Source organism: Ursus maritimus, unplaced genomic scaffold (genome assembly GCF_017311325.1).
Source record: "Ursus maritimus isolate PB19 unplaced genomic scaffold, ASM1731132v1 scaffold_25, whole genome shotgun sequence".
NCBI classification, from domain to species: Eukaryota; Metazoa; Chordata; class Mammalia; order Carnivora; family Ursidae; genus Ursus; species Ursus maritimus.
Window position 1 is genome coordinate 25,189,852 of NW_024425008.1, and position 24,292 is coordinate 25,214,143.

Genomic DNA, 24,292 nt, shown 5'->3' on the forward strand with positions numbered 1-24,292 from the left:
TAAAAATATAAAACACACAACACACACGTACATACATAACACAGCCAAGCATTTTCATACTCTGTACTTGATGAATTCAAGTACAGCCTTGGGGGATCGGCCATCAAACAAATGCCACTGCCTCCGGGTATAACAAGAAGCCAGCCTTTCCCTGAGACAGAGTTGATCCCATTGATCCCAGAGTCCTGGGATTGAGCCCCGCATCGGGCTCCCACCTCAGCGGCAAGTCTGCTTCTCCCTCTCTCTCTGCTGCTCCCCCTGCTTGTGCTCACTCCCACTCGCTCTCTGTCAAGTAAATAAATAAAAATCTTAAAAATAATAATAATAATAATAAACCGTGGTAGAATCTACGTAACACAGAATTTACCATTTTAATCACTGTCAAGTATACAGTTCAGTGGCGTGAAGCACATGCACATCGTTGGGCAGCCCTCACCACCGTCCATTTCCAGAAGGCTTTTCATCTTCCCAAACTGAAGTGCTGGACCCATTAAGCACTAGCTCCCTCCTTCCCTTCCCCAGCCCTTGGGAACCACCTTTCCACTTTCTGTCTCTGCAAATATGACTGCTCTGGGGACCTCACATAGGAGGATTCACTCCGTGTTTGTCCTTTGGCGTAGCAGACGCTTTGGCAGCGAGATTTCTGGAGGACGTACCACGATTCTTTCCTCCACTGCATTTGTTTTGCTAATACTGCACATTAGCCAGAAAGAATGTCTTTTTTTTTTTTTTTTTGGTCAAGTGTCAGACTCTTAATTAATCCAGATGTTCACAGGCCAGAACACTGAGCATAGACAAGCCTCTCTTTCTGCCACCCAATGACACAAGTGTGACACAGAGGCCACATCTGCAATGCCCCTGAGGGCAGGAAGGCCTCCATTCTTTACCCTAAAGTAACCTGCCCTCACGGACACCAGCACCTCGCCAGCCCCGCCCTGCAAAGCAGAGGTTTTCTAACGTTTTGCTTTACGCTGAAGGCTATTTGTTCCTCTTGCCCTCCAAGTAATTACTTGACATGTGGACATCAGCAAAAAAGAAAAGAGAGGGGAGAAGAGTGGAGAGGAGAGGGGAGGGGAGAAAAGAAAAGAGGAAGGGGAAGGGAAGGGGAAGGGGAAGGGGAAGGGGAAGGGAAGGGAAGGGAAGGGAAGGGAAGGGAAGGGAAGGGAAGGGAAAGGGGCTCCTGGAGAGGGATGTAAGGCATTTTCATGTTCCACCTGGACAGTCCCAAAGACCCCTCTCATCCACTGGCCTGTGTAGTGTTGTGTTGTTTTGTTTTTGGTTTAAAGAACTCTGTGATCTACTTCAATTCATGTTTTGCCAAGAAAGCTAACACAGCTGCAAATCCTTTCTGCCCGGAATGCCTTCCAGCCTTTCCAGAGGCCTCTCTGCTCGTTCAGTGGCCACTTCCCTCCCTCCCAGGCTGGCCAACCTCTCCCAGCCCACTGCCGCCAACCCACACCCCGCCACCACTCCCCCGCCCTGCCGCCCACCCAGCTCCTGCGAGAAGGCACTCCTCTCTGGAAGTGGCCCTGCCTTCTCTGTGGGTTTCTATTACTTGGAGAAGCGCAGGCCCCCTTGGGCACCCCAGCCCCCCTCCTTAGGCTTCCCCCTCAGAAAACTGGCTCTGCTGCCCGCTGGTAAACCGGCTGGCCGTCACCATGACAACGGCCTGGCCCAGAGCCTGGATGACGCCAGGCCTGACTCCCCTCCCAGCCTCACCCAAATCTGTTTGTTCAAGTTCCAGCTGCTTTTGTCGGGCTTCGTTTTGCTTGTCAGTTGGAGGCAGCTCCGCTGCTGATTGGCTGCGGGGGGCTGGGCTTAGACTCCCTGGGATACCAACCGGGAAGTCAGCTCCTGCCCGGGCAGGAATTTCCTGGCGCCCTGGGGTATTTCCCCATCGCAGTAAGGAGAGCGAGAAGAGCCTTTCAGGCAAGGCAGAGCCCGTAGGAAGCCAAGGCATCAGATAATCCATTCGCGCTCTGATCCCTCTGACGACTTCAAGCAACGAAACTCTTACTAACCCGCCTTGGCTCTGTGATGCCGCACTCATGACTAACGGCCAGCTTCTTGTTTGATAAAACTAAAGAAGCAATACAGCATGTTGACGGAACACTCCAGCTGTGCATTAACATCAAAAATAAATAAAACCAGAGGCGCCTGGGTGGCTCAGTCCATTAAGCCTCTGCCTTTGGCTTGGGTCATGATCCCAGGGTTCTGGGATCCAGACACACGGGCTCCCCCCGCAGCAAGGCAGTCCGCTTCTCCCTCTCCCTCTGCTCCTCCCCTCCTGCTTGCTGTCTCTCTTCCTCGCTCGCTCTCAAATAATTAAATAAAATCTTTACAAATAATTTAAAAATTAATTAATTTAAAAAACCAGAAAGAAGAAGAAACATGCGGATTTTTGAGGAACAGTTAAAGCGAATGTAGCAACAGACATCCGAGTGAATTCTCACCCCAACATTTGGGCTGGTTTTGCTTCTATTATTTGGATAACTGTAGAAGCAGGAATCTGGAACATCGTTTGTGATCGATTTGAAAACACACTGTCTTGCCTTTTGTCATTTCATCAGGTTTTTCTCTCCCAAATAACTCATTTTAGTAATTTGCTTGGCCTCCAGGGCTCCTGAGTTTACCCCAGGTCCTCTGGTTTGGGATATACAATGGGCTTCTTGTCCCTCAGCGCCTCGTCTAGAAAATGGGGGTAAATTATGCCAACCGGCCCGGTTGTAGAGCACTTAGCTTAGTCTCGGCACTTACCGAGCTACTGTCATCACCGACTCCTACCGATGCCTGTTTTCTGGGGATCCTGACACTCTTCATAAGAATTACATCATTGATTCAACAAATATTTATTTAACAAATATTTACTAAGCCTCAATTGGCCAGGCACTGTGCTGGCCACTAGTGATAAAGTGATAGAAACAGACACAGTTCCAGCCCCTTGGTAGCTTCTGGACTAGTGAGGGCGACAGCCACGAAAAGAACCACACAAAATGTAAAGTTGCATCTGTGTCCTCTGAGTAAAGCCAGACCAACCTATCTCCCGGCTGAATAACACAGAGGACACCAGTCTTTCATATTGAGCAGAAGAACTTCCTGGCCAATGCCTGTCTTAATTCCTAACTCACAAAATCATGAGATATAATAAGCTGGTCGCTGTTTTAAGCACTGCTCTCCCCCAAAATAATTACATCTGTATTAAGTGCCTAAAGCATTAAGAGAACATGAAACAGAGGAACTAAATTACAACTTATCCGCTTTCCTAGTTAGAATACAAGAGTTAACGTAAGAATTTAGAATGATTTGATCACCTAAAGCCCAGAGTTTCCAGAGATGCAAATTCTCAATCCACAATCCTGCAGAAAAATCCCAGCGGCTCCTTATACCAAACCTTGTTTCGCTCAACAGCGCCCTCTTCTGGCTAGGGGCTCTTTCTCCAGGCAGCTCTTTGCTTCTTGCTGCTTTAAAGGGGTTTGTAGACCGGGATGTCCCTCCTTCATCAAACGTGGGCTGAGTGCCCAGGCCCTTGAGCATAGGGCCTGAAACAGACACAGGCTCCCCACCCTTATGGAGCTGACAGTCATTTGAACTTCCTGACATCTCTGAGAATGTAGAGCGAACTTCAGAACTCCTACTTGATGGATAAGATCTTAACTGAGGGGCGGCAGATAAAACTTTGCTACATTATTGATAATTTGGGACTAGATTTTAGGGTGCAAGGAAACAAAAAACTCCCCCCAAGCGTGAGATTGGTCCCAAATTCCTCACTCTCCATAGCCACACCCTGCCTCATCACTCTCTACTTCTTAACCTTGAGTTCCCTCCTGCTTGGGAAATCTCCTCGTGGTCCCCTGAACCAAGGGCCCCCACCTCTCCACCTCTGTGGCCTCAAGTGCCTCTTCCTGCCACTTCATCTCTGCAGTGATTTCTCCAAAGCCAGCCTAGATTCTCCCTCTTCCCAAAGACTCTCCAGCCTTCCCTAAACATCTTATTCCATAGTATCCCTGCTACTGTAACATACATTTGGGAACGGATATCCAGGCAGGTACTTCGATGTACATCCCATCACATCAAGGGCACGGTCTTTAGAGGGATCAGACCGACATGGAGTTCAAATCCCAGATCTGCCATTTACTAGGCTGTGATGTGAAGAAAGTGACATCGCCTTCTCAACTCTGATTTTCTTGGGGGCACAACATGGGCAGTAACTCCTACCTAACAAGGCTGTTCTGAAACGTAAACAGTATGTTTCAAGCACTTGGCACAGAGTAAACACTCAGTATTTTGTATTAGTCCTTTAACATGTCCAATCTAGGCACCTGCTTTAAAAGCAATCTGGCCCTCGAGGCATCTCCTACAGCCTTGAGCATGCGGGTAGAGAGATAGAACCCAGCACCCCGCAGAGAACAGGGCTGATACAAACAGCCTGGTGCCTAAGGCCCACGATATTTTCTCATATCCATGGAAATAGTTAAATTTCTTTTGAAAATCAGAAGAAAAAAATTAACTTTTACATCGAAAAATTACAAATTACAATATATTATTTATGTTAACATATTTATCTTTATACAATACAGTCCATAAAATATAATTTTCTATTAATTTTTATAGAAGGAACCCACAGAGGCCAAAGTGCCTAGAGCCTGTGAAAGTCATTATGCAGCCCTGATGAAGAAAGATTTCTGCTGTTAAAAGGGGGGGGGGGACGAAGCAAGCAGTGTTGAAAGAAGGAATTCGCTCACTAGCTGAGTGTCAGGGTCCCTCCCAGCCCTAACACCTTTCAGTTCAGTGAAGTCCTTTTCCTTCAGCTTGGCAGGATCCTTTACAGAGTGCTTTCTTTTTTTTTCTTTTTTTAAGATTTATTTATTTACTTGAGAGAGAGAGAGCACGAGTGGGAGGGGCAGAGGGAGAGGGAGAAAGACTCTCCAGCCGACTTCGGTCTGAGCTCAGAACCCCACCTGGGGCTTGATCCCCCAACCCTGAGATCAGGACCTGAGCCAAAACCAAGAGTCGGTCACACCACCCAGGCGTCCCCAGAGTACATTCTTTTTTTTTTTTTTTAAGATTTTATTTATTTATCAGAGAGAGAGAGACAGCCAGCAAGAGAGGGAACACAAGCAGGGGGAGTGGGAGAGGAAGAAGCCGGCTCCCAGCAGAGGAGCCCGATGTGGGGCTCAATCCCAGAACGCCGGGATCACGCCCTGAGCCGAAGGCAGATGCTCAACGACTGAGACCCCCAGGCGCCCCCCAGAGTACTTTCTTAAGAGTACATTTCCCAGTGCTTTCAGAATCTGTGTACCATCTGCTTTTAGCAGAAGATCTTGTCCCCCAAGAATTCTGTATGACTTGCAAAATCCCCGTAGGCGCTCTTTATCTACTTGGTCAAGGATTGCCATGCCCGCCAGTGGCCGACAGAGGGCGAAGCGACTCAACCTTAGGAACATCGCAGTGGCGCCCGGAATAGAAAGCTTCTCTGTTCAACCACAGGGGCCTGACCTGGGAGGTCCTTAGAGATGCAGCATCTTGGGACCCAACCCCAGGGAGGATCCTAGACCCCCGTGATCACAATTCATATGATAAGAAGATCCCCAGGTAATTGATATACAACATAAAGTTTAAGAAGCACTGATTTCAAGTTTCTTGTCTGAGAAAGGGAAGCCCACTTGCTCAAGGGAAAGGAGGAGGGGAGAGGAACTGGCTAAGACATCCCTCCCAGCCCCCGAATCTCCTCTTCCTTCAGCCAGTCAGCCAGCATCAATCAAGATGGGACTGAAGCCGCGGGAGGGATGTAAAAGCATTTTACAGGTCACAAAGGAACTGGTTTCTTCTTCCATTTCAATAAATACTTATTGAGTGACTACTATGTCCTGGACATCAGGGATACAGTTGTGAGCAAAAAACAGACCCTCTTCCTACCCTCGTGGAGCTTTCAGCCTAGTGGGGACACCAAGGAAGAACCATCACACACGTAACTACTGACCTTGATGTTGCCATGTGGGTACAGAGGGCCATGAGACAGTCACGGGAGGGAGGGGACCTGGTTTATACCAAATGGTCAGGGAAGGCCCCTCTGAGGAAGTGAGTTTTAAGCTTGCAATCTGATGCTGCCTGAAAATTAGCCATGAGGGGCACCTGGGTGGTTCAGTCAGTTAAGCATCTACCTTCGGCTCGGGTCATGATTCCAGAGTCCTGGGATTGAGTCCTGCATTGGGCTCCCTGCTGGATAGAGAGCCTGCTTCTCCCTCTGCCTGCCACTCCCCCTACTTGTACTCGCTCTCTCTGTCTGACAAATAAATGAGTAAAATCTAAAAAAAAAAAAAAAAAAAAAAAGTTAACCAGGCAAAGAGTAGGAGCCCCTGGCAGGGGGAGAGAATGCACAAAGGTCACACAACAGAGAGGAACGTTGCACTCAAGGAACCGAAAGAAGACTGGTAGTGAGTGAAGCAACATGGGGCTCAGAGAGAGGCGGAAAGTAGTCGGGGGGGGGGGGGGGGGTTGCCCAGAGTGGAGGACAGAAGATCCACCCCCAAGCTGCGCAAAGTGACTGGCACTCACCCCTGCTTGCCAATGTCCCTGCCAACATCTCGCTCCTGCCCACTGAGTCCCATTCTGCCCGACAGCCCACTCTCTCCTCTTCTAACCCTTCCTCACCCTCCTCCCCACCAGCCACTTCTCTGCTACCTGTTCACCTCTACCTTCCCCTCTCCAGCATCTTCGCCATTTGCCATTGAAACCTGCCTGAGTTCTCCCCGCACTGTCCCAGGCAACCAGACATCAATCTCAGGACAGCTTCTTCCCCTGAAGGAAAGACAATCCAGACGCCAAGAACCACAAGCTTACGGAGGGCTCCGCTTACAGAGGGGCTCATGACGTGCTGGGCCAGCCACCACTTTACACGTTTTTCAGCCAGTCCTGACGACCGTCTGAACTACATAGCTACTCTTGTTCCAGTTTTATAGTTGAGGAAATTGAAGTGTCGAAAAGGTAAATAATTTTTACAATTACACAGCTAGAAACGGGGTGAGCCGATATGCCTTCCCCTTTGTGACAGGGCCTGAGCACGCTACCGTGTGACAATCTTTACTGACGGTGCAGCTGCCTTTCAGAAGCCTGAAGAAGGAGCACACCCTCGGCCCACCCCCAGAAGAAACAATCTTGGATGTGCACAAAAAAATTCGCTGGGAAGGTATCTGCAGCCTTGTCTATAAGAGCAAAAAAATTAGAAACCACCCAAAGGTTATATTTCAACAATGCAGAGTGGGTTAAATTGTTAGATGTTTATAACCAGAATCCTATGTAACTAGAGATTAAATCTGATCACGTAGAAAAATATGTTCATGATCTATGGTGTAGAAAAAGCAGATTACAAAACGTTATGACAGCATCGTCCTGTTTTCATAAAAACGAAAGACTATAAAACTAAAGCGTACAGGAAGGGTAGAATCAGAAGTAATGACAGTCATTACCTCTGTGATGACACTACAGGTGATTTTTTTTAATTTTCTTTATTTTGATTGTCTGAATTGTCAAAGGTTTCACCAGGAGCATTTATTTCTTTTGGAAAGAGAGGAAAAGCAACAACAACAACAACAAAAAGAAAAATCAGAGAGTGTTTGAACCTTCCCATTTATTATCTATTAAAAAAAAACAAACCGCTCTGCTGGGAACATTTAAAAAACATCTTTTCTTGTTGCAAAAGCAATAGGTGCTTGCCAAAAACAAAAAATCAGAAAGAACAAACAAGCAAAACGAAGAAAAACACATTCCCTCTTCCCCCACAGACAACGAATCCTGGCACCTTCGTGACTCTTCGTAGGTCCTATTTTTTTACAGATCGTTTCTTCCTGTGAGTTCTGGTCTATTGCTAGTCACGGGGGCCCACGCAGTTGCCGTCACAAGAAATAGGGGTTTGGACTGGGGCTTACAGATTCCTCTGTGATCCCCAAACAGCCGCTGAGGTGGATTTCTCCAGGTCTCAGACTGTGTCTGGGATCCCAGAATAGTGACCCCCCCTCGTATAGACCCTGCCATCGGGGAGAACACAACTCCTCGTGGGTCACAAGGGGACAAGAACCGTCAAGTGTGAGGAGAGGACCGTGGGAGTGATTCCCAGCATGTTTGGGATTGCAACACCCTATCACTGGGATTGCAACCCTCCTCCCCCCACCCCAACTTTGAAAAGAACTCAAAGGCATACAAACGGCGTTTGCATATCCCATTTAGTACTTTTCCACACCTGCCGCTCAAGGGAAGTAAGGCTAATTTGGCTTTAAGACTATCATCAGCCTCCTTCCCCCCAGCCCTTGGAGAAGTGCCCGCAGCCAGTCCCGGTGTCCTTGGACGGGTTCGGGAATGGCAGCGCTGAGGAGCTGTGCAGACACGTCCTGCCGTGAGGGAGGCCACACCGCTCCTCGAAGTGCAGGTCGTGGCGCACGATGTCTCTGGGCCATTCCCACACATGCACGCTCCGCAACGACAGGTTTCCGAGGCCCACCCTGCCCACACCCTGTCTTACTAAAGTCCGCTCTCCTGGGAAGGAGCGCAGAAGGGCCTCCAGCTGGCACCTAGCCCCACTGGGTCCACACCCTCAGCGCAGCCCTCGGGCAGAAAATGTTCCTAGAGCTGATGTGCAAGTCAAACCATTCTTGGTTTCTTCAGCGCCTGTGATATCCAGTCACGGCCCAGACCCAGGGCCTCCCCCCTACACCCCAAGCTCCCTGGCTGAGCCGGCGTCGTTGCTTTTCAGTATGCTCGCTCTTCCTTGAAACGTCAGAGATTTTGGAGACCCTCTTCTCCTTTATATATGGCTCCTCTCGTCAGTAATAACCATCGCTTCTGTTTATTAAGCTCCTTCTATGCCAGGCACGTCACCAGCGTGCAATGCACACACCAGTCTTGAGGTAGACACAGTTATCCTCATATCACAGACGAGGACACCGAGGCTCCAAGAAGTAGAGCGACTGGCCCAAAGTCACACAACTGCTGACAGAGACAAGAGTCAACTCAGGCCTGTCCGACCCCAAAGATCACACGCTGTTCTGGAAGGCCGGTGCGAAAGGGAACCGAGAGATCGTATAATAATCCCCATCCATTCACAAGACACCTGAGCTGGAAAATTCATTTACGAACTGTTATATGGCACTTCCGTGCCAGGCACTTTGCAAATAGCAACTCAAAGTATCCTCATCCGATTGCTAGGAGATGGGTACTTACTTTTACAGAGGAGAAACTGACACCCAGAGAGGGGAGTCAACTTGCCTAAGGCCACACAGCACATGGTGCAGTGGGATCTACCCGGGCGATCGAGCCTGTGCTGCCTCTCTGAGCTCAGGAGCAGAGGCCTCTCCCTCCTAATTCTTCGTCCTTTGACCTTTCCACGTGGCCACCCTCCTCTGCATCTCTCTGAGAGTCCTCTTCGAACTTCCTCATCCCTCTCTGGGTAGTGGTGGTGTTCTCTTGTGAAATTGCTTTGTGGACTACTTCTTGTGCAAGGCTATATCTGGTTAGGTCACTATCTAGAGTCCCCCAAAGAACTGACATTTCTGGAAGGTTTGTCGAAGCGAAGCCTTAGAGTTTGCTTTTGCAGGGATTAATCAATTAATCAGCAAGAGCTTACTGAGAGCAGTTTCTGTCCTGAGCCCTGTGCTGGGCAATATGGAATCTACGAACACAAAGACACACAAAACATGGCTCCCACCCTCAAGGAAACAACACTAATGACATGCAAGTGTGCACTCTGAGTGCTGGGTCTGTGTACGGCTGTATTTAGAAGACATATAGGAGAGGAGAGTCAGAAAAGTTGTTATGAAGGAGGTGGAACTTGAAACAGGGCTTTAAAAGGGGGCAGGGTTTGGACAGTAGGAGGGAAAAATACAGTCCAGGCAAGAGAAACAACAGAAGTCTTTTCTGCATCCAAATTGACCAGACCCTCAGAAATAAACTAGAAAGAGAAAGGGCTGGGATTATTTTTCTTCTGTCAAATTTTGCTATTTGTATCAGAATGAACAAAGAGCGCTTCCTTCCTCTCTGGCACCACCACGGTGCTCTTCTGGAATTGGAAAAGGGCGCTGTGCCTCATATGTCCACCAGGGGGCAGAGCTGCTGCTTCTACCGCTGTAACTCCGAGTACAACCAGAGGTGAAGGATCCCAGACTCCAAATCAGCCGGTGGGGGATGACTGAGGCCGGCGGTGGGCACCAATCTTCTCAGCCTGAGCTGCCTTCATACTCAGTCTAGAAGTTAGGGAAGAAATAGAATGTGTAATGTAAGAGGAAGCTGGTTGAGACGGAAAGGGAAGAGACACATTCCCCTATAGAATCTAACCTCTATGTACCATGAAAAGACCTTCCAATGAGCAAAATGGGGTTCCCACGGGTTCAGGCTTTATGCCTTCTGCTGTTGTCTCGGCTGAGAAAAGCTTAATGCAGGGCTTGGGTAACTATGAGAAATGACCAACTGCTAGTCTAAGACTGGTTTCAGGACAGCCACTCTGGTTCTCTGGACAAGAGAAGCCATTCCAGCCACTGAAAGGAGGAATGCTTGTGGCTTTGGAAGTACACACCTCCTGGCCATCACTGCAGGCCCTGGTGTCAGGCTGCGGGCTGTGTACAGCAGCAGGTGTCCCACTGGCATCCTTAAGAGGCCTGAAGTCAGTATTTAACTTTACTGCACACCCTACCATCTGCGCCAGGCAGCAGAGTCCCCAAGCCACAAGAGCACAGGGGGTTAGAGGTGAGGTGGAAAGGACTCTAGTTTGAAGCCAGAAAGCCTCGTCTTTATCCGTCTCTAACTAGCTGTGCAAGTTTGGATGGATGAAGCAACTTCTCTGAGCCTTAGTTTCCCCATTTGTGAAACAGAAAGACTGGATTAGGGGGAAATGTCTGATGTGTGTTCCAGCTCTGATATTCTGGAAAACACACAGTCCTCTGGCCAGAGAAACTGGGGAACTGGGGGGAGGAAGGGCGCGCGACTGAGCGGCTTGAAGAGTTAGCCCCATGCCGGCAGTCGCGTCCCCAGCAGTGGCCTCTGCGGCACTGCCCGCCTCACCCCCGCCTTCAGGGCCCGGCGGCATACACCCACGGCTCCCTCGGAGACTTCTGGAATCTCGTTGGATTCCTCCCAGGAATGCTTATTGCCCTTTACATCTGCAAATCGCTTTACATCAGCAACCCTGCTGCGCGATTATTAATCATCGCAATATTCTTCCTTCCGCCTGTAAGAGGAATTGCGGGGATCCGGATTTATGAAGGTGAAATCCGAAGGTAATTTGCTTAGGATTCATTCAATAATCAGTTAACTGAGTTAATTAAGCGCCTCATACGAGCAAGGCTCAAAGAGCCACACAAATCCGGTTACTCTTAGGATCAGGGGTCCTCAGCGAGCTTCACTGACATTCCAATTATGCCATGGGGATAGGGGATAGTTCGAAGGTGACGGACGATCCCCCCTCCTCACGAACCTGACTGAGACTGCTACTAACAGCACGATCACTCCAGCCACCCCCACAGTGCATTATACCAGGCCGGGTAAAGGGAAGTGACCTTCCCAAGGTCACTTATCCCCCAAGGGGCAACACTGGTCCCACAGCCTCCGGCTTCAAACCTTCCACTGCGCCATGGGCGAGAATTTTAAGTTCGAGCCTATAAAATATAAAATAGAGTTAGGCTAGGGATGGCAGTTTCCATGATTTCCGGCACCGAGTGAGAAAATCGTGATCCGAGCTCACCCACCCGGGACGGACGACACAGCCCGAAATCTTGTTTGCAGCCTCAAAGAGTCAAGGAATGTTTAGAGACCTCAGAGCTCATCCGATCACCCACGCCCTCTCTAGGGGTCCCTAACGCCCTCGTCCCTCTCCGCACCTCAGATCTGCGGGAAGAGGCGGGGGCGGGGGGCGCGTGACACACAGCCTCAGCCAGCACCCCGCGGGGGCGTGGCCGGGAACAGGGGGCGGGGCGAGGCGGGAGTCCGGTTCGCCGCCTCCTCCCCACCCGCGGCTCGCGGGCTACGCCAAATATGGGCAGAGCGGAAGCGGCGGGCAGACGTCACGGCGCCGGGTGGGGGCCGCGCTGCGGGGCCTGTGACGGTAGGCGCTGACGGCGCCTACGTGTCACCGTGGAAACCAAACAGTAAATAGAGGACTCGCGAGCTTCTGACCCTGAGACCTGGCCTGGAGCAAAGGGCCGGAAACTGGGAAGGGCCAGGAGAAACCTGGGCCTGGCAGAAGAGGGCAGAGGAGGGCACGCCAAGAGAGCACCCTCTCAGGAAGCCAGCTCTCCCTCCGCCCAGGATCCAGCAGGGGCCGGTCTGGAATAGAAGGAAGCCCTCCTGTCCTTTTTGAAGGGCTTTCATCGGCCTGCAGGGTTGTTGGGGATATTGGTTTCGCTTTGTCTTTTCTCACTAGCGGCTAAGAATTCAGCGATTGGAGCCACATTACCCGGTTCAAATTCCAGTTCTCATTCACTCTAGTTGGATGATCTTGAGCAGATCACAATCTTTCTGTGCCCCAGATTATTTTATCTGTAAGATTAATAGCAGGACTTACCTGTTAGGGTTGTTTTAACGAGTTGATACAGATACGAGTGAGTGTGTGTTGAGTGTGCGTTTGGAAGAGTCTAGCACATGGTGAGCCAAATTAGGGCTAGCTATTTTTATTCCTAAGCAGCAAAACAGTAACTCACCAAGTATTAGGCAACTACTAAATCCCAGTGTTGCAATGTTTTGTTTTCTTGATTCGTTTTGCAGTTTTACAATAAATAATTGTAAGGGAATTTTCCACTTTAAAGTTAATATTAAAATTTGGTAAAGTATTTCCTATGTTAGCCGAGATGTGTATTTACCAAATAAAAACATCGCACGTCTCAGTTTGCATCGCTTCCTTCACAGTATTAAATTTTAAATACAAAAACTCCACATGGTCCTATATAATAACAGAACTGAAGCAACTCAGTTCAGTTTCTCGGTCTTTACAGTCACTGTTGTGACTGTATTTCAAATCTATTTACACACAGTACTATGTACTACAAGAGGGCTGGAGCCGTGCACTGCACCCAAAACAATCTCAAATGACTCTAAACCATTACAGACTTACTCTTAAGACGAAGGCATAGAGCTAAGTCCGTGTGTTGGGGACCAACTATTCGTGTAACTTGGAGCTTACTTCCATGTAGAATACAATGCATTAAAAGATAAGTAATTTTAAAAATGAAGCTGACCTATGCATTATGAAAACTCAACAGCAATCCCAGCAACTGTTTAGACCTTAAAACAAAAGACTTTTTCAGGAAGTAGTTTGTCACATCTAAAATTGACAGTTCGTGGCATTAATAGAAAAGCAGACCAACTTTAGTTGGATTTATGATTACTTTTAAATTCTCAGCAGGTAATGTGACCCTTTGTGGATGACAGACCCTTGGGGGACCCCCAATAATTCCTACCTCCTGGTGTCCACGCCTTTGTGTAAATCCCTCCCCTTGAGTGCAGGTGGAACCAAGCAATAGAATATGGCAAAGGTGATGGGATGTTATTCCCAGGATATATAATATGCAATATTTCTATATCTATATATGGGAGATATCGATATCTCCATCTTACCAGCACACACTAGTAGGTTCTCTTACAGGCTTGACGGAGTGAGCAGCCACATTGAGGAAGCCGCCACCTCGACCGGATGGTGGCCTCTGGCCAACAGCCAGCAGAAAGTCCGGCCTTAGGTATACAGTTGTGAAGAAATAAAGTCTGTGACAACCAGAACTAGCTCAGATGCAGACTCTTCCCCATTCAAGCATCCGGCTGAAAACTCCGTTCCGCTGACACCTTGATTGCAGCTTTGCAAGACCTTGAACAGAGGACAGAGCTGAACCACTGAGTCCACAGAAGCGGAGAGAAGACATGTGTTGTTTCAAGCTACCAAGCTGGTGATGATTTGCTCTACGGGAGTAGAACCCTAATTCACCTGCTTCGCCTGCCCCTGGGACCACCGGCTCCCACTGGCCGCTCCCGGGTGGCCGGGCAGCCCTACCTCTGCTTCTCAGGCCTTCCCCCCCCTCCAAATGATGGGGCGCGCCCCTGTGGTGCAGCTCCACAGGGTCCTCTGGCATCCGAGTTTTGAAGCTGGAAAGGGAGCACTAAGATTTTTGAAACCCACTCCTGATGCGGTAGTCTCAGAGGCGTTCCAGTCTCACCTTGGGTCACTTAAGTACATTTCTAGGAGCAGATTTTAACATTCTAACAAAACAGTGAAGCACTTCGGACTTTAGGGTCACAAAGAGCTGATTTCAAATCCCAGACCTGCTATTTACGAGTGTGCGACCTTGGTCAATGTGATCTCTCCCAGATCCTTTTCCTCATCTGTAAAACAAGGGTCCTGATACTCTCTGCCCCATAGGGTTGTTGTGAGGACTCAGTGGGAGCCTCCCTGCAACCAGATCTTTACTGTGTGTCGAAATGTGCCAGGTACCGGAGGTAAAATGATGAGCACAGCAAGTATGGTCCCTGATTTAGTATTGCCTGGAAAATGCATGGCACAGCCTGGCACACAGCAAGGATGCGTGAAATGTTAGCCATTATCAATATCATACCCTAGGGCTCCAGGTTCTATCCCAACCACATGCCTCCGGACAAACTCTACAAACTCACATATAGAACCTCTAGTGTGTAATTGCAACTGCCCACACCCACCCCCGGATGTTTAGACACGGCAAACTCCCCATGTCCAACGTAGACCTTACCTTCTTATTCCCCCAAACCAGCTCTCCTTCCTGTCTTCACAGTCCTACAGCCTCCTTGTGTGTCAAGCCCAGTGAACCTGAGAGTGACTTGGATTCTTCTCCCTCCCTCACCTCCCACATCCACTCAATCACCAAGCCCCAACAGTCCTACCCCTTAATTACCTCTTGTTCCCTCTCCATTCCCACCACCACTGCCTCGGTTCAGCCTACACACAACTGAAGCAAGTAAATACCAGCCTCTCCATGATCTGGCCACAGTTCCCTCTTCTTGACCTATCTCCAGCCCCTTCCACTTTGATGCTGCAATATTAATGTAAATGAAATCAAATGTACTTATATGATGCTCTATAATTTACATCCCCCTTCCTCTGCACCTCCCCCCTCCACCCACATTTTATAGTCCAGCAAATGCAAGTGTATTGTTTTATGAGTCTGTGCCTTTACAGTGCTATCCCTCTGCCTCCTGGAATCCCTCCACCTGCCACTCTAGCAAACTCCATCCATCTTCAAAGCCCAGCTCAGAGGTCACCTGCTCAGAGATTCCCCCCGATAGAGTTTATCACTCCCTCTTCTGTGCAACCATTGCACCTGCTGTTTTCACTGTTACAGTGTATTATGATGTATGTATTTACATGTCTTTCTCCATTCCTAAACCATGAACTCTGAGTACAGGACTGTGTCTTGCTCCCATCTGAAACCAGCAGCTGATAAATAACAGACACCCAGAAACTTTTTATTGAATTAAATGAAGCCCATGCTTGCTCTAGAGGGTAAATATTTTCTCCCCTGACCCCCATCTTCCTTAATTATAGAGATAATAAATAATAGCTAACATATCTACACTCTAACAAGCACCCAATACATAACTTTTTAATGCTTGCAGCAACCCCAAGAGGTAGGTACAATTATCCCCCTTTTACTGATGGGAAAACTAAGGTGCAGAGAGTTGAAGTAACTTGTCCGAGGTCAGGGAGCCAGGATTCAAAGCTGGGTCTATGCTCTGAACTACTCTGCTTTATTGGGTCCAATTTCTCAAACCTAGATCAATTTATTGTAGTTTTGATCATTGTAGTTGCGATAAGAGTCTCATCATTGATCAAAAAGCCTGAAAACCAATCACTGTTTCTATAGATGCGACCACAAATTGTTCCCCAAAGTAAACATGGCGGCAACTGGGGCCCGTGCCATCCACCCTTATAATGAAGGTGCTGCCTCACCCTTGAACAAGTCCTCCTTCCTGGGTGCCTGCTCTTAGTGTAACTATCCGTCAAACCCCTCTGGGTTCTTAGCCTAATCAACTGATTGAACCAAACTAAGCACCTCCTCAACGTGAGCTGAAAGTAAAAAGGGCTCATTAATTAGGAAGAGCTGATGGCCATCAGGCCAGCCAGCCTCCCTGGGACAATGGCCAAGAGCGCTTTCTGCCCTTGGGCAAAGGAAAAGCAACTCAGTTGAGTCCTTGAGTGAGTGTGTGAAGCCAGTGCAAGGAATTACTTTGAACTAAATGAGTTATGCTTCGGTTGCTTTCTCCCGTGTGCAAAGAAAGTGGAAATCTATCCAGCCAGCTCCCTCCAGGGACTTTGAACTCATTCGTCAGAATTCAATACGCTTTATTCCCAACTGCCTTCCCTCAGGTCTGGGCACATGCTAGGTAAACGATGATTATGATAATGACATTGATATCAACAATGACAGTAATAACAGCTAACCCTTCTTCTATTCTAATGCAGCCTAAATTGTAGGCTTTATGCTTTAGCTTACCAATTGCTAGGCACCAATGAATTCAAAGTGGATTTGTGTGATGGTCTAAAATTTCATACGAACAAGAGGGAAAAACATAGGTTTGTTTGTTTCTTTGAAGATGATTATACCTATCTTCACCTATACATCCATTCTTCATCTGATGTTGAAACAAATTTCTCAATTTGTAATTAGTCTGGAAGTGTCACTGACCTGCAGTATGCTTGTATTTTGGGTGCCTCTTAAAATTTCTTCCCACGCTAGGTACTTCCTCACCTTAATATTGTAGAACCCTTGACGGGAATTTTTTTTTAAACAAAGGACATGCTCTTCTACCCAGGAAGAAGTCTGTGAAGTACACAGCTTATCTTTACTTTTAAACTCTACTTCTCTCCCTTTCTGTATTTTTGTAATTTTCAACTGCCTTCATTTATTTACCCATCTTCATCCGTTTAACAAGCATCTGAGTGTCTAATAGATATTGGGGTTACAGAAGTGATCGAGACAGAAAAGGGCCCCTCTCCCATGGAACTTACAATGCAGTGGTGAAGGGCAGAAATTTGTTAAAAAGGAAAAAAAAAAAAGACCCACATAAATTAGATGCTGCAGACAGTGACATGTGCTATGGGGAAACAAAGCAAGATAGTGAGACACAGAGTCATGGGGAGGAAATGTGCACAGCAATTACTTCAGATAGAATGATATGGAGAGGCCTCCTGGAGGGGATGTCCTTTGAGCTGAGTCCTTAATGACAGGAAGGAGCCTGTCTTGGAAAAGAGGCTCAGGCAGAGGGACAGCAAGTGCAAAGGCCCTGCAGCAGGAACGAGCTTGCTTTGTGTCAAGAATGGAAGGAAGGCTGGTGAGCAGAGTGCCTGTAGGGGAAAAGGAGGAGAAGGTGATGGGGAGGAGTTAGAAGTCAGCTCTCCAATGTTAATACAAAACAGTACCCCTGAAAGCGATCTGATGTTCAGCATTCACATGATGCTCACATCTCATTTATTTTCCAATTATTGGATTATTCTGTGCTTAGATGAAGTCTCATACGCAGTTTAAAGATTGATTTTTGTTTGTTTGTTTTAGATTTTTTGTTTGTTTGTTTGGAGAAACATTGAAACTTCAGATGCTCTCCTTAGAGTAATCACCTGAGAACTTTTACTTTGCCTCAGTCTCGCCTTTGTCCTTTAATTAAAGATTGCAGTTGACTTACTTTCATTCACGCATGGAAAGTTGTTGTTGATACAAAGTTACTGTTATTAGAACAAATTGCTAAATGCTACCCTTTAATTTTAATAATTACACATGATACAGGGATGTGCAAAGACAATACAGAATCTATAATCCACCATTATATAGAGATAAATATTTTTTTCTTCTTCCCTTTTTCTATCTCAGATTAATTTAGAGCTGGAAATACAATGGCAGGGTAGTCTCTTTGAAACTGAATAGGCAGAGGGAATCCAGAGGAGACAGTAGATAAATTCCAGGAGCCGAGGACAGAGTGGGGCATGTGTTTGAAGCCAGACATAAAAGATGTGAAATCCCCATTGCTTAATATCATGAAAGGGTCTGGATATAGGAGAATTTTTTTTTTTAATTAAGTAGGCTCCACACCCAGTGTGGGACTCAGACTCACGACCCTGACATCAAGTGTCGCATGCTCTACCAACGGAGCTGGCCAGGTGCCCTTGGAATAGAATTTAGAGAATATGTGTGGAATTTATTTCTGCTCATGGAAATAGTGCCGAATGTATTCTTTCATCCACTGGGCAAATATTTATTAACCCTGTACTATGAACCAGACACTGAGACAGGTCTGGGGATCCACTGATGACTAAAGTAGACATGTTCCCCATAAGGAAATGACCCCTCCCAGCCTTATTCCCAACCCTTTCTATTATATGTGTTATCTTTTGTATCTTTTGGGATAGTTGTTTTGTTAAGACCAGCATGAGGTCATATCTTGTGGGTAGAGATCAGTCTTTCCCCGAGAGGAAGTCAACATTCCTAGAACCCACCATCCATGGGAGTTGTTGAATCCTGACTCAGGAAAAGAGTATTTGGAAAGAGCCCTTTGGCTGAAAGAGAGGGAATTCCTTTCTTCTCTTGATCCCATGATAATAGTCCACAGGGAGCTTGGTGGGATGTCAGCCCTACGAAGCACACTCTGGACTCTGAGAAGCCTGTTAATGGGATTCCCCGTATGCAAGTCCCTCTCCCTGAAATTGCAATGTTGTCTTGTTGATGGAGCAGCCTGGTCTCCACCAGGTTATGATGAACTAGAGGAAGGGTCTGGGCATAGGCTAAGGCTGTCAAAGGGAAAGCAATGTGCTTTCTCTAATCAGCATGGGATTGACAGGGGCCATTAGTCAGGTCCTGGGAGCAGTTCAGTGTCCAGGGCTGAGGTCCAGCCACACTTCACCTGGGAAACGTCCTTCTGTGGGTTGTTCTTTCTGTACATGTAAGGGGAGCCGGCTGGCTTCCTTGCATGGCATCTCACCTTGTTCCTTCAGATCGGGGTGTTCGTGACAGTAATTTTGTAATTAGTCTAGGCCATATTTAAAGGCTACAGAGGGGCACCTGGGTGGCTCAGTTGGTTAAGCATCTGACTTGATTTGGTTCAGGTCATGATCTCAGGCTCATGGAGCCTGCTTATGATTCTCTCTCTCCCTCTGCCCCTCCCCCCTCTCTAAAAAAATTATAATAATAATAAAATAAAGGCTACAGAAAATTTACCCTCTCAACAGCAAACAGGGAGTCTAAAGCCACTTCCATAAGAGCCTAAAGTAAGTTGGTTTCAAATGTCGATTATTACGTGAGGCACAGGGAGATCAGAGGTGAGAACATCAACCTCAATGGAACTGTCATTTTCAATTAAAACTTTCAACTTGACTGAGTGTGACACCCCATAACCACCCAGTGTTTTTCATTATCACCAAAGCATCGGGAGGCCAGCACTGAAGCCCTCTTCCACCAGGCAGGTGTGGAAACATGGTCTCTGTCTTCCAAGCATGTGGCCGGCATGGTACCTGAGAGCAGCGGGGAGAAGGGCTCCTCTCTCTGTGGTATGTGCATGTGTGTGTAAGGGCCCCATTATTCGAGGTGCCCCAGACAAAGGTCATGCTCTTCTTTAAGATGATAAAGCTTCTAAGTTACAGCTTATTCAGAACCCTGTTGACTCCTCCGTAATGAGCTATTATGTAACTTTTTATTTACCGAATGATCAACCATTATTTGTACTGTTCGAGATCTCTTTCAAATTCTCAGAGCCAGTTTTCTCTTCCCCCCAGCGTAAGCTAAATGGCAGGCATATGATGTTCAAGAAATGTCAGAAATTACAAGGCATTTATTACTAAGGGATAGGGCAATAGCGCTCCTGTCCTTATGAGAATAAAAATAGTCCCACTAAATGTATGTAGGAATTAAGTCCTCAGAAGTTTTTTCTTTTCTTTCTTAACCAAGTGCTAAGAGACAGCTCAGCTTTAGGGATAGGGTAAGGAACGAGGAAGTTAAGACTGGAATCTCACTAGTGGCAGACTGAGAAAGTCATTCATTCTAGCTCTTCTTCAATTTGCTCACCTTTAAGGTGGGAGTAACCCCTCACATAATTTTGTGGGAATAAGAAGTTAAAGTGGTTTGCACAAAGCTTCTGTTTGCTAACGGGATCCCGTTAAGATCAAGACATTTCAACTTAATATAAGCACAACTAAAGTTAAATATTTCCCCCTTTGACTTTCAAAACAGAGGAGCAGGCAGCCACGTTCCCACAAAAGTTACTGCACAGCCGATTGCCACCCCAGAATCTTCTAGAGAATCTTAGCACCACCATGTGAACACATGTATTTGTAAGATATTCCAACATCAGCTCTAGAGTTTCCTTCTCCTTTTTGATAAGAGATCAAACAAAGGGGCGTGTCCCCCTCCAGGAGCCACCCTTCTGGACAAACTGGTCTCCAATACCTTTCAGAATCTTACAAAACTTCCAGAATGAAGAGCACAAGGTTGGTCGCATTCAACTTAAATGCTTTTATTGACAATGTCTTTGAACAATAAGCAAACAATGCTTAAATTTTTCATTCAAATTCACTTTCCACATGTCAAAAGACCTCAAGGTAGAAAAAAATAAAATAAAAATATAAATATCTGAGAATCCATCTTAATAAATAAATTAAAAACACAATAAAACGTTTTCATGGAAAACTGTTAATGTCAGAACATTCAGACCACCTCAACAATGCATGATCAGTAACGTTACGATGAACATTGATGTTGAAGAAAAACTACAGTACATGGATATAGCTATTTATTTCTATCTACTAGAAAATAAAGTCATATCTTTTCTTAGTTTAATATTGGTCATTGCTAATCAGAACACACTATTGCCGGGAACACAGTAGTTATTGTTAAAATCAGCTGCACTAGATACAATTCGAAAATATCCAGCACCAGGTTAATTCCAATAATGAACCCAATAGATTAGTTAATGCTATGAGAAGACTAAAGAGAAAGAGATAAGAGACACAGACCCAGGCCTGGCTCAACATGCTACTAACTACCAGCTCTCAGATGTGTCACTGGGAACAATACACACTCCATGCGTTTTGCTACATCTCCGGAAGAGGTAAGGACTTGAGTCCACACGTGGATGCTTTCAAGTCCTTGAGGCCCACAGCCTGGTGTGTTTCACGCACAGATAAGGTCCTCCCTAGGTCTACGGGAACCCTCGAGGGAAGACGTGTTTCTCCTCTCTGTAATGCACCAACTCGGGCAGCGGCACTGGTGGGTGCCTGCAGCCTCCCCTCCCTGCCTGCTCACAGGGCCAGCAGCGTGGGTGAGCTGAGCGAGTCAGAGGACGGTTCGTTGCTGCTGCTGCCCTTGCGGTGAGCAGCCGCACAGCTGGGGAAGGAGTCAGCCTCGGGGTAGGTGAAGACGAAGGAAGACGTGTAGGTAGTGCAGCTGGGAGTACAGGTGACCACGGGGGTGCACAGAGGCTCCAGCTCTGTGGCCATGGGCCCCATCCCCAGGGAGCCACCATGCAGGGGCTCCCAGTCCGCTGCATAGAAGGAACCAGACAGGTCCATGTCTGGCACGGAGCGGGCGGTCTCGGAGCCGCTGGGCCTGGACGACGCTGGGAACAGGAAGTCATCGAAGGGCTCGGCCTTCAGCTCCATGCTGCTGATGCTCTTGACGGGCTCCACGGAGGGCTTGGGCTCAGGATCACTGAGGAGGGGCAGGGTGAAAGCCTCCTCGGACTCGGGGGTGGCGGCTTCGGGCAGGCCCCCGCTCAGATCTAGGGAAGCCACAGACATCTCTTCGGGGAAGCCCAGGTCGTCGGGGATCTTGCAGGCAGGTCGGTGAGCCGCCAGGATGAACTCTAGTTTTTCCTTCTCCTTCAGCAAGTTGGCAATCTCGGTCTGCAAAGCAGACTTCTCATCTTCTAGTTGGTCTGTCTCCTGTATACAGAGGGATAGAGCAAAGCATAAGACACGGGCTTATTCAAGGACCCTGCTCCCCTATACCCAGGCTCCAACTTTCCCCTAAGTTTGAAAAAGGAGTGACCCACAGAATCTACCTACCGCTTGGAGAGTGTCAGTCAGCTCCCTCCTCCGGTTCCGGCACTTGGCTGCGGCCATCTTATTCCTTTCCCTTCGGATTCTCCTTTTCTCTTCTTCTTCTGGGGACAACTAGAAAAATAATTTTCAAAAAGACCAACAGTCAGTTACACGTCCGCCATCAGCTGGGTTCATCCACCCCAGTGAAACTGGCCCCTGCTGCTTCCCAGCTTCCCGGCACCTTGGCTAGGAAGCCGTTTCTAACCTGCAGTTGCGGGCTGGGTGTGACTTGCATTTAAAATAAGATCCTCAGCAAGAGAACAAAGAAGAGCCCAGGCTAAAAGCCTGAGACAGGAACCTCTTAGGCAAGAAACTGTTAGAGTATTTCTTGGGGTAGGACAATCACAGTCTGGCCTGGGATGGAAACGGCTTTGAGCCAGGGTTCCCGTTTGAGGATATGTAGTGAATTCTGTGTAGTGGCTTCACCCTGTCTACTGTGCTCCCCATCTCCACCAATGCCAACCCCCCCCCCCAGAAGGTGCTGAAGCACTCCTCACCTGTTCCACCTTGCCCCTCCTGCCAATGCTCTGAGCTCTGCCTCCCGTCATGGTCTTCACGACTCCAGCCCTGGAGTAAGCCCCAGTGGAGGGGGTAGGGACTCCATAGGGGTGGGGGGCTCTGGTCTGGGATGGGGCCACGGAGGAGACCAGGGTGGGCTGCACCAACCACTGCAGGTCCGGGCTGGTGGAGATGGCAGTCACCGTCGGGATAAAGTTGGCACTGGAGACGGCCAGATCCGTGCAGAAGTCCTAGAACGAAACAGAAGAGGAAAGCTGACGTGAGTGAGCGGGTTCCGGACACAGGTGGGGAGAGTCGAGTTTCCAGTGCCGCATGCAGCAGGGAGAGAGAGGGAGGAGAAGCATGCCCGGGACTACTCGGGTCTTTCTTTATGGCCCTCATCCTGGATGGAAGGTCTCCCCGTTCCCTCTCAAGAAATCCGCAACGCGGTGCCTTTCTCCTCCACCCTGCTGCTGCGTCCCCGTTATCCCTCCGGCATCACTCGCTTGAAAGGGGGTTTGTTATAAATATCCCTGACGTCTGCGCTGACGCAGGCGCCGCTCCGGAGTCTCCTGAATGAACTCGCTTTTTATCAATGAAACTGCCTTACACACCCGCCGGCTTCACCCTCCTCCCCCGCCCCTCCTCCCTGCTCCAGGCTGCTATGGGAGGGGAGATTGCCGCTTTCTGTTGCCTCCCGGAGGAGCCAGGCTCTAGTTCGCGAGTCTTTGCTTGGGACATGTTTTGGGCCAGCGAATGTCAGAGACCAGGCAGAGAGCCCGGTCCGAGGGCAGCTCGGGATGAGCTTGCCGCGGCAGAGGAGAACCAATTCCTACTATGACAAGCGTGCATGCGCTCCCAACAAGTCCGGGGCTCCGGAGATAGGGCTGCTCCGGCCGAGGCAGCCTCCCACCCCTGTCAAAGGGGTCCGCGACTCATCTTCCCGGGCGTCCCGCCCCGGTGTCTCCTCCCCGGTGACCCCGGGCCCCGCGGCGGCGCGAAGCCAGCCTCACCTGTGCATTGACGGGAGAGCCCATGCTGGAGAAGGAGTCGGCCGGTGAGTGGTAGTAGGAGAGATTGTCCCCGGCCGGGGAGGCGCTGCTGCAGCGGGAGGAGGACGCCTCGTAGTCGGCGTTGAAGCCAGAGAACATCATGGTCGCGGTGAGTCTGGGCCGGGGCGAGGGGCTGAGGGGCAGAGATAGGTAGGAGCTGCGGGGCAGAGCTGGGTAGGAGCGCGGTCACTGCTCGTTCGCTGCGCCGCCGCCGCCGGCTCTGTCTCGGCTTCTCGGCTGCTCGCTGCAGATGCGGTTGGAGTACGAGGCGCCGCAGCCACTGCTTTTATAACAGCATTCTATGAATGAGCCCCCACACACGTCATGGGCGCTACCATCGCGGCGCGAGGGGGGTGGCGAGCGGACCGGGACACCTCTGCGGCCTCCTTGCCGCCTCCGCCGCCCTCGCAGCTTCCCGCCTCCCGTCTTGGCGTGTTTCATTACCTTCTGAGTGATTAACAATCTGGGTCTTAGGGGTCTCGGGGACCTCCTAAGATGAGGGACTCCAGGGATGGCTCCCCCCACGACCGCAGGGAACGGCCGTGGAAACCTGCTGACGCAGATGTCCTAATATGGACATCCTGTGTAAGGGGGGACGGATTGACGGGAACTGCTTGCCGGCTGCAGCCAACACCGAGGGTGCAGCGCGGGGGGAGGCGGGGGC

The 24,292-nt window shown here is 48.8% G+C and overlaps 1 protein-coding gene, 1 long non-coding RNA gene and 1 other non-coding gene across 3 annotated transcripts; all 3 read right to left on the reverse strand.

Annotated features, from left to right (window-relative positions):
• Positions 1-740: 740 nt before the first annotated feature.
• LOC121105285 lies at positions 741-869 on the reverse strand. The gene has a single exon (XR_005837754.1). It is a non-coding gene; the product is annotated as a small nucleolar RNA SNORA17 (small nucleolar RNA).
• An 8,872-nt stretch (positions 870-9,741) lies between these two features.
• Positions 9,742-11,928, reverse strand: LOC103671006. Its single transcript, XR_005837662.1, has 3 exons — positions 11,730-11,928; positions 11,459-11,639; positions 9,742-10,232 (listed from the first exon to the last, which is right to left on the reverse strand). It is a non-coding gene; the product is annotated as an uncharacterized LOC103671006 (long non-coding RNA).
• An 8,549-nt stretch (positions 11,929-20,477) lies between these two features.
• On the reverse strand, positions 20,478-23,902 carry FOS (Fos proto-oncogene, AP-1 transcription factor subunit). The gene is made up of 4 exons (XM_008699566.2): positions 23,590-23,902; positions 22,576-22,827; positions 22,043-22,150; positions 20,478-21,919 (listed from the first exon to the last, which is right to left on the reverse strand). The coding sequence occupies exons 1-4, from the start codon at positions 23,728-23,730 to the stop codon at positions 21,278-21,280; spliced, it is 1,143 nt and encodes a 380-aa protein (XP_008697788.1). The 5' UTR covers positions 23,731-23,902; the 3' UTR covers positions 20,478-21,277.
• Between the last annotated feature and the right edge of the window lie 390 nt (positions 23,903-24,292).